General features: G+C 47.2%; 1 protein-coding gene across 4 annotated transcripts in view; it reads left to right on the top strand.

Moving 5' to 3' along the window:
- The window catches only part of Nav1 (neuron navigator 1), a 255,032-nt gene that overhangs the window by 228,941 nt on the left and 16,263 nt on the right, over window positions 1-9,828 (top strand). For 3 of the 4 annotated variants that reach the window (XM_029538188.1, XM_029538187.1, XM_021198974.2), the window contains 7 exons: window positions 3,812-3,933; window positions 4,693-4,701; window positions 7,317-7,513; window positions 7,738-7,930; window positions 8,023-8,191; window positions 8,480-8,577; window positions 9,593-9,688. In XM_029538188.1, the coding sequence (XP_029394048.1) occupies window positions 3,812-3,933; window positions 4,693-4,701; window positions 7,317-7,513; window positions 7,738-7,930; window positions 8,023-8,191; window positions 8,480-8,577; window positions 9,593-9,688 (884 nt within the window). The remainder of the gene's footprint in view (window positions 1-3,811; window positions 3,934-4,692; window positions 4,702-7,316; window positions 7,514-7,737; window positions 7,931-8,022; window positions 8,192-8,479; window positions 8,578-9,592; window positions 9,689-9,828) is intronic. The other variant, XM_029538186.1, reaches the window with a different exon arrangement.

Genomic DNA, 9,828 nt, shown 5'->3' with positions numbered 1-9,828 from the left:
TCCTTCCTTCTTTCTTTCTTTCTTTCTTTCTTTCTTTCTTTCTTTCTTTCTTTCTTTCTTTCTTTCTTTCTTTCTTTCTTTCTTTCTTGTTGCTACCGCTGTTTGACTCTGTAGACCAGACTGGCCTCAAACTCAGAGATCTGCCTGTCTGTACCTCCTGAATGCTTGGATTAGAGGCCCATGCTACCACTGCCCAGCCCATACCTACCTTTGTTTTCTTCTCATCCTTCTGCTGACCTCTGTGACTTAGAGTGGACAAAGCCCTCAGTGCCGTACTTGAGAAAACAAATATCTTAAGTGAGACTCCATTATTAGTCTCCATTGCTCCAATCCAGTCCATATATATTTTCCCCCATTTTGTTGAAAGGTGCTATTTCCCTCTCACCAGGAGAACCTCTTACCTATAGCTTGAGATGTACCCTCTAGAGCAAGCATGAGTGCATGTACACACACACAAACCACACCATACCATACATCCACACATATTCTATACAGATCACACATACATCATACACACACATTTTAAATCTAGAGTCTACATATAAAAGTAAACATCATATTTGTTTTCTGAGTTTGGCTCATTTGGCTTTACATTATTTCTGGTTGCATCCATTTTTCTGTAAATACCAAATTTTTATTTTTTTTTCCTTATGCCTGCATAAAGTTCCACTGTGTCCATTTACCATATTCCTTTTATCCATCCCTCTCTCTCGAGGGACATCTAGATTGGCTCCCTTGCCTGGCTGTTGTCAGTAAGCCCACAGGAAGCACAATGCACAGTATCTGTTTGTTTTAACAAGGTCCTGCTAGTTGGCCTCAAACTCACTATGTAGACCATACTAGCCTCAAACTTGCAGCAACGCTTCTGCTTCTGCCTCACCCAAGGGTGCGACACCATGTCTGCTCTTGATTTTTGTGTTTTGATCTTTTAGTGTTTCAAGACGGGATTTCTCTGTATAGCCTTGGCTGCCCTGGAACACGTGTTGATCTTACAAACGTGCTTAGCTCAGTTATCTCAATGGTCTTTTTTGTTTTGTCTTTGATTTTTATTATTTTATGTATATGGATGTTTTCTGCCTGCATGTATGTCTGTGTGAGGGTATCATACTCCTGGAATTGGAGTTACAATCAGGTATGATCTGCCAGACAGGTGTGTGCTGGGAATTGAACCCAGGTCCTCTGGAAGAACAGTCAGTGCTCTTAACACTAAGCCATCTCTCCAGCCCCTTGTAACTGTTTCTGTTTTGTTTTTTGTTTGTTTTGTTTGTTTGTTTGTTTTTTCTCACTCCTCCATCTGCTTCTATGTAGACCAGTCTTCAGAACTCCAGACCTCTGTTCCTAATCATTTGGACATTTCTGCTTAACCAACCTCATAGGCTTCTATAGCTTAACATTCCTAAATTTGAAAGTCCACTCTACCATTGTCTAAATACACAACACACCCTTTTCAGTCTGCAGTTTTGCCCAGAGCAGGTAATACCTACTCCTGCTTACTGGACTGTTAATATAAGATTCACATTTTCCTCTTCACTTTTTGACCTTTGCAATGAGTTCATTCTGGTGCTTATGCGATCTCAATTATACTCTCCCTCTGTCTTGGTCCTGTCAGTCATCATTTTCCTCTGTCTTGATGCAGTCCTGGCTCTGGCTCTCTGCTGTTCTTTCCTGGATTACTGTAGTAATTCCCTAGCTGGCTCTGAGTGTTCCTGTCTCTACCTTCCTTGCCCCTCGAGTAACCACGCTGTCCATTCACATCAGAATGCATTCCTATTTAAATAGGAGCTGGTTATTAGATAAAAAGGAATTTGGTTAATTTTCCTTGGTCTGATAATGCTATTGTGAGCCAATATCCATATTCACCGAGGATTTATCTTCAGGTATTATTTTCAAACTGTGTGAGAAAGTGGGGAGGGAACAGGTGTTATAAAGTATTCACGGCAGTTGCACTGGACAGCAGGCATCTGGGTAGTTTCCTGCGTTGTAACTTTCCTCTCGTGTTTGAAACATTTCAGAAAGGCAGGTTACAAGAGGAAACAATGCATTCCCCGACCCTTTAGAGTGGCACAGCAGCAGCAGCATCCTCAATAGTGTACCTTTCTTTTTGGCCCCATCTTCTGTCATTTCCTCTCGAATCTGATATTCCACCTAGAGAACCCTGCCCCACGGTGGACACTCTCCCACCTGTCCTCACGTATTCCAGATAAGAACCTAACAAAGCATAGTTTATAACCAGGAGAATAACTCGATCTGTTACCGCAGGTGATCTGTCTGGGATGTTTAGCTATTTCCAACTTCCCAAGTGAGCTTTGCTCTTGAGATCATGCATCTTCTAAACGAATAGATTACGACTCTCTGCAGGGAACGGTCACCTTTGTTCATGGCGATCAAAAAGCGACTTCATAAGGAGGACCTTCTAGACACCTCACTGAGCTAGTGCTTAAACAGCGACCCCAAATGTATTTTAGTTATAAACGGGTGGCTCATTTGCATGGTACAAAACTCAAGATGTACAAAGTGTTTTCTAACTGCTGCAGATTTATAATGCTACACTCTATCCCTTCCAGATTCCTGAGGACTGAGCCCAGTAGGCAAACACTTGATCACCAGCTGTATCTCCAGCTCCCTTTTGTTTTCAAAGTATCTTAGATATAATTTTAGCTAAGTAGATGAACTCACAACTATTGAAAGCTCCAATACTTGCTCCTTTAAAAAAACAAAAACAAAAAACTTGTGAGGGGGCTTGAGTCCAGAATGGACCTTTCTTTAGCCCTAAATGTTTTTCTCAGCGTTCCCATCTGACATAGCTCAGCTCTTTCAATACTCAGGTGTCTCCTCTGTTGGCCCGCTCACTTCCCTCTCCACCTTTTTAAAGAAGAGTGTTTCATTTTTCTTGCTATTACAAACCTGAGAGAATTTCAGTTTTCTGCCCATCAGATGACAAAGTAAAACTCAGTCAGGTTAAATGCAAGGTACAAGAAAGCTTGTACTTGACCTTGAGCCAAAAGACAGCCAATTCTTGCTGGAGTGTCATCAAAATATACTAGGTCATGGACCAAGAGCACTGCCACAAGTTCAGAGCCAGCCTGGGCTACAGAGGCGGTTATAGATCAACCTGTACTATGGAATGAGACCCTGTTTCAAGAAAAAAAAAAGATGAACAACAAAAACTGATATGGTGCCTCATACATACAATCCCAGCACTTGGGAGGCAAGGCAAGAGCACTGTCACAAGTTCAAGACCAATCTGGAGTACATAGTAGCACTCTGCCAAAACACCGACAGGCAGGCAGGCAGGCAGGCAGGCAGACAGACAGACAGACAGACAGACAGACAGACAGGCACAGATGGAGGATGTCCACATAAAAGTGTTCAGGGCCAGCTTTTTTACAACTAGCCAATCTGAGTTTATTGCTAAACCCCTCTATTTCTTATCTAAACTGGTGCTGCTTTTTGTTGTGGTTTTGCTTTTGTTTTATTTTTGCTTTGGAGAGGGTCTTGCTATGTGACCCAGGCTAGCCCAGAACTCAAAATCCTGTGGCCTCCCAAGTGTTGGGCACGGTTATGCCCAACGTGGACTGGGAGCTTCTTGAGAATAGGAATTGTTCTTTCTTCACGGGTGCATCATCTTCCATGTTGAAGCATAAGTGTAACTCTACAAATGTTCATTGGATGAATGATCCACCAAATTAGTGTGTACCTAGGAGTTGGTGGGTCCCCCCCTCCCTCATATCTGCTGTAGCTAGACTCTCCTTAAGCCTCGCATCTTCTCTAAATCTACCTCTGTTTTCTTCCCACTTGTTCTGGCCAATAGAACTCCGGATCAAGAGGCAGAATTCCTCAGATAGCATCTCCAGCCTCAACAGCATCACCAGCCATTCCAGCATCGGCAGCAGCAAGGATGCTGATGCCAAGAAGAAAAAGAAGAAGAGTTGGGTAGGTAAAGGCTTGGGGACTGGCCCGTGCTAGGAGTCATTCACCTCACTGCAGGGAACTGACCCCTTTCAGGATCAACAAAGAGGGTCCCTTCTAACAGGGTGCTAGTGTTGTGATGTCTGCTGGGGACAAAATCGGCTAAGTTCCCATTCCTCTATCCATTGTCTACTCTCCCCACCACCACCCCGCACACAGCCCAGCCCCCACTGTCCCTGCATCCTTTATACATGTCTGCTATCCTGGAGCTCTAACTACTGATGTCAAATGTACTTGGCCGTAGAGGGAGCTGAGAAAATATTCATGGGTGGGGGAGTGGGGCATGTGGAGAGAATGTGTAAGCCAAGTGGGGTACTCTAGACACTCCTGGGGCTGTTGCTTTAGTCTGGGAGAGGAGGCTGTGGAACTTCCCCATCACTCCAAGGCCTACCTTCGTCTGGTCCAGCGGTGGGTTTGTTATGTGTGGTGTCCTCCCCGTAACTCTAAACTGGCTTTGGATGAGCTTTCTACAATCTGTACGCAGGTGTAGGGCACTGCCTGACTGACTGAAAGGGAGAGTGACCCAGAGTGAGCGTCTTGTCCCTGTCCCTGCTGAGGAGGGCTGGCTACAGACTTTGACCTAGTGCAGACAGGAGCCAGCTGTGTGGAGAAACAGCTGGGAAATGCATGATTACTGTCGCTGCTGCTGCTTTCTTTTCATTTTTTTTTTTCCCCTTTTATTTCCTTCAAAATGCTGACCTCAAATCCCTATTTTTTTTCCAGGTTTATGAGGTAAGAAACTCGGTTCCTCTCCTCGTGCTTTTTCTTTCCCTTTGCACACCCTCATGTTTCCAGAGCAAGCACCTTCTCTTTAAAAAAAAAAAGAAAAGAAAGAAAAAGAAAAGCCACCCATAACCCCAGCTGCCCCCTAGTCCCTAACACACTCCACTGCATGGTCCATCCACGCTGCCCCTCATGAGGACAGAGGAGTGGTCTGCTTAGGGGTCAAACTGGAAATCCTGACAGAATCCAAATCTATTGTCTGCCATCTTCCCTTGTTCCAAGATAGACCTGTTATGACAAACAGACACGTTGAGCCCCTGTTATCTAGAAAATGAGCCTTTTTACTTTTGCCCCACTCACTGTAGGAGTCTGAAATGGAAGAGGACCCGTAGGTGGAGATTATCTGGATCATGGGCTTGAGGGGCCTGGTCATTTGGGGCCTAGTCCAAATTTTAGCTTCAAAACAGTGTGAACTAGAATTATTTCGTCCAGGAGAAGAGATGCTTGTCATTCCAAAGACTGTGGAGCTTCTAAAACCATCTCAGAGACTAGAGATTTGTCCAAGGCAAAGAGAGTATGGCCCAGAATTATTCTTCCAAAACAAGACCTGTGAGCCCCACTCTAACCTCCCACATGGGACTAGGATTGTAAAGGATGGGAAAAGCCGAACCCATTGCCCTAGTCAGTTTGAGCCTGGTGCTGCATGCCTAAATCCCAACACCAGGGAGACAGACAGGAGGAATACCATGAGGTCAGTGCTAGCCTGGGCTACATAGTGAGTTCCAGACCTGGGTTGGACCCTCATAAAGGTGGAAGGAGAGGGTGGACTCCACAAAGTTGGCCTCTGACCTACACACACACACACACACACACACACACACACACACACACACACGTTGTATGTAGCCGGTGCACACACATGAAGAGGCCAGTTGGTCATCTAAAATCTGGACTCTTAGAGTAGCGTTTCCCCGAGTGTGCTGTGCAGATCCCCAATCCACTGGGATGTGTCTTAGAAGGTGGTGATCTCATCAGCTACCCCAGGAACCCCGAATTTTTACTTAGCATATCTGTACTGGGAAAGGTCTAAGGCACCCCCTCCTTAGCAAAGAATCCTGGTTCTCTGCTTAGGACACCGCTTGAGGCATTTAGGGACACAGCAAACGGCTCCCTGCAGCCCTGACTGTCAGAATACGAAAGTTCACATAGCGGACCACTGTCCGAAGTATAATGCGTACAGAGAGCTCATGCTGTGGGCTGGCTGTAGTCAAAGAACTTCTCTCTAGATAGGGAAGGAGACAGAGACAAGACTGACTCCTGTGAGACTGGTGTGGAGAAAACTCCACCCGGTTGGAAATCAGGAAGCCTGAATGCCTTCCTTAAACTGGAGTGTCGAGTCAGTCAGCAGCTCTTCGTCTGTACAGACAGCGGTGCTTTACGGTATTTTGAAGCCCTGTACTGTGCTCCATGGTAATACATCCTAGCCAACGGAACACATACTCTCACCTATTCGGCCCAGTCAGCTGGATCCTCATGGTTTACCTAGAAGTTCCACACACACCATGAACTAGCTCAAGCTCCCAGAGACAGCAGACGCGTTCTAAGAAGGACACCTTGAAAGAAGAGAAGCCAGGTCCCACCACCCTCTTGTCACATTCCAAAGATCTGGCTGACCTTTGTCCCCTAGAGCCTTTGACCTCTCCTTTACTCTCTGTCTCTTGCTGCCATCCCATGTCTATGTCCGTGTGTGTGTGTGTGTGTGTGTGTGTGTGTGTGTGTGCATGCTGTGTGGAGGCATGTGAATGGGTGTGGGTCAGGTCCTTGGCTTGCATATCTAGCTCACATCCCTGATACCCAAAGCTCATTCATCAACACCAGAATCAAACAAGCTGTGGTCAGGTTTCAATGCCTCATGTAGCCAGAGACTGGCTGAGAAATAGCTCTTGTGCTAGGGCATTTGGCATCGTAGACAATGATGAACGGTGGGCATGGGGGTAAGCGCCTGTCATCCCAGCACCTGGGAGGTAGAGGCAGGAGGATTCAGAGTTCAAGACCACCCACTGCTACATACTGAGTTCAAGACTAGCCTGGTCTATGTGAGACCCAGTCTTTAAAACAATAAAGGGGTAAAGAGATCTTTGATTTGATTGTTTTAACCACTATGCTATGTGCTGAGGACAAAAAATACTAAATGAAACGTGCTATAACTTCCTTTTCTGGGGCTTCACAGAACAATATTGTCAATTTCTGATTGATTTGTGAAGAGATTAATAGATTCTTGAATAATGAGCCCAAGTTAGAAGGTGAAATTGGACTATCGAGGGGTGTGCCATGTGACACCTGGGGAGGGGTTTGGGTTGTTTTGTTTTCTGGTACAAGGGACACAGTTCCCTCCGTGGACTCAACAAGTTTCTCAGCCCTGTCATTTTCTCTCAGTCCTGATTTCTAGATAAATTCTTCTGTCCATATGCCACCAATCAAGCCACACTTCACGCAGTGGGTGTCATAAAAGTAAATCCTCTGCCTCCACGTCCCTAGCCCAGCCCAGCCCAGCCCTAAAGCTGTTCTCTGCAGCCCAGCACATAGCCTTGACATCTCTCTCCCTGGAATCTGCTCTCTTCTAGCTTCGGAGTTCCTTCAACAAAGCCTTCAGTATTAAAAAGGGTCCCAAGTCAGCCTCCTCCTACTCCGACATTGAGGAGATTGCCACACCTGACTCCTCAGCCCCGTCATCCCCCAAACTCCAACATGGCTCCACCGAGACCGCCTCCCCCTCCATCAAGTCCTCCACCTCATCCTCTGTGGGCACCGAGGTCACCGAGTAAGTGCTGTCTTCCCCAGCCACCCCAGTAAACTGCTGGCTGGAGCCCACAGACCCTGACACATGCCACCATACTTATGGTCTTTCCCTGGGTGTGGGAGACCCATGGAGGGACCCTTCCTGACATACCAATTAAGAGTCTATACACAGAAGGTCAGGCATGTCAATATCCTCTACTACCCCGTGCTTCTGTGGGATCCAGGCTGACTCTTGCTTTCTTACAGGACTCCTGCTCATTCAGTCCCCCACACTAGACTGTTCCAAGCCAATGAAGACGAGGAGCCAGAGAAGAAGGAGGTATCAGAACTGCGCTCCGAACTCTGGGAGAAAGAGATGAAACTCACAGATATTCGGTTGGAGGCCCTCAACTCTGCCCACCAGCTGGACCAGCTTCGGGAGACCATGCACAATATGCAGGTCAGTGTCTGGGCAGAGCTGCAGAAGAGGAAGGCAGGCAGGGCTGGACATCTCTGCCACCCTGCCACCTGCCCTGTCTGTTCTGCCCACAGTTGGAGGTGGACCTGCTGAAAGCGGAGAATGACCGGCTGAAGGTTGCCCCCGGCCCCTCCTCAGGCTGCACTCCAGGGCAGGTCCCTGGATCATCTGCTTTGTCGTCCCCTCGACGTTCCCTGGGCCTTGCACTCAGCCATCCTTTCAGTCCCAGTCTCACAGACACAGGTACCTGCTTGGGGAGAACGTGTGGGCAGAGGGCGGTGGTGGCAGGGGGAGCGGCTCACTGACATCCTTCCACCTGTGGCATCCTTGAGCCAGGAGGTAGTGGTGTTGAACTCAATGCTGTCGGTAAGCAGGAGCCATTGCTAGGATTTTAGCTCTATGCCTTTTGAGCTGGGGCTCCCGGCTCCTCTTGGCCATACATAAGGAATCATTGTTTGGAAAGGAAAATAGATCCAAACTCGAAGTAAGCCTGAGACCTTAAAACCGATTGGTCCTTTTCAATCTCCACAGACCTCTCACCCATGGATGGCATCAGCACCTGTGGTTCAAAGGAAGAAGTGACCCTTCGGGTGGTGGTCCGGATGCCGCCCCAGCACATCATCAAAGGGGTAAGGGGCTTTAGGGAGGGCTAGCATAGGGACCGGCCTGATGTAGACGGCCCCAGATTACACTGATTGAAAATCAATGTGTGTTTAGTAGACTGTACTCACATTTTGAGTTTCAGTCAGTTCCTGGGGCTAGCAGTATGTAGTATGAAACACTCATGATCCTGGATGAGGACAGCGAGCCACAGCTCCCAGCCAATCACAAACCATGAGAGTAAACAGCAAATGCCCCCCTGGCTTAAGTGTACGGAGTGCACTTTGAACTCACAAGATCTTAATAGTTTGGGGTTTGTTGCTGTTGTTGCTGTTGCTGCTGTTGTTTTGTTTTTAAATATATTTTTTTAAAGATTTATTTATTTGTTATATGTAAATACACTGTAACTGTCTTCAGACATCCCAGAAGGGGGCATCAGATCTCATTACCGGTGGTTATGAGCCACCATGTAGTTGCTGGGATTTGAACTCGGGACCTTTGGAAGAACAGTCAGTGCTTTTAACCATTGAGCCATCCCCCCCAGCCCAGGGGTGTTTTGTTTGTTTGGTTTTAAGATTATTTTATGGATACGAGTACACTATAGCTGTCTTCAGACATACCAGAAGAGGGCATCGGATACCTTTACAGATGGTTGTGAGCCACCATGTGGTTGCTGGGAATTGAACTCAGGGCCTCTGGAGCAACAGTCAGTACTCTTAACCACTGAGCCATCTCTCCAGCCCGACTCCTAGTGGTTTTATTGTGGAGCTGGGGAAAGAAGGACAGGGTCTCATGTAGCTCAGGCTGAGCTTGAACGCACTCTATAGCAGAGGCTAACCTGGCCTTCTGATCCCCCTGCCTCCTCTTTTGGGGGTTGCTGTCACATAGAGCAGAGGAGCACCTGTACCATCCTACTTGGGCGAGGAAACGAGAGTCCCGAATAGTTGCATGATGAGAGCACTCAGCTCCTGAGGTGCTCTACGATCTGCCTTCCCCTCAGCTCATCTGTGCTGAGGTTCACATGTTTCAACCTTAACCTTACAGGACTTAAAGCAGCAGGAGTTCTTCCTGGGTTGCAGCAAGGTCAGTGGCAAAGTTGACTGGAAGATGCTGGATGAAGCCGTTTTCCAAGTGTTCAAGGTAAGATGGTCCTCACACTCACAGAGGTTGCTCATCTTCTCAAGGGCCTTTCAGCCATCCAGACCTTGGGATCCTAGGAACCTTAGGCGCTTTATTGAGGAGGGCCGAATAGGAGGACGCACATCGCCTGGTCTCCCTAC

Source organism: Mus pahari, chromosome 5 (genome assembly GCF_900095145.1).
Source record: "Mus pahari chromosome 5, PAHARI_EIJ_v1.1, whole genome shotgun sequence".
NCBI classification, from domain to species: domain Eukaryota; kingdom Metazoa; phylum Chordata; class Mammalia; order Rodentia; family Muridae; genus Mus; species Mus pahari.
The sequence above is the reverse complement of the archived record's forward strand: the minus strand, read 5'-3'. Positions and strand labels throughout refer to the sequence as shown.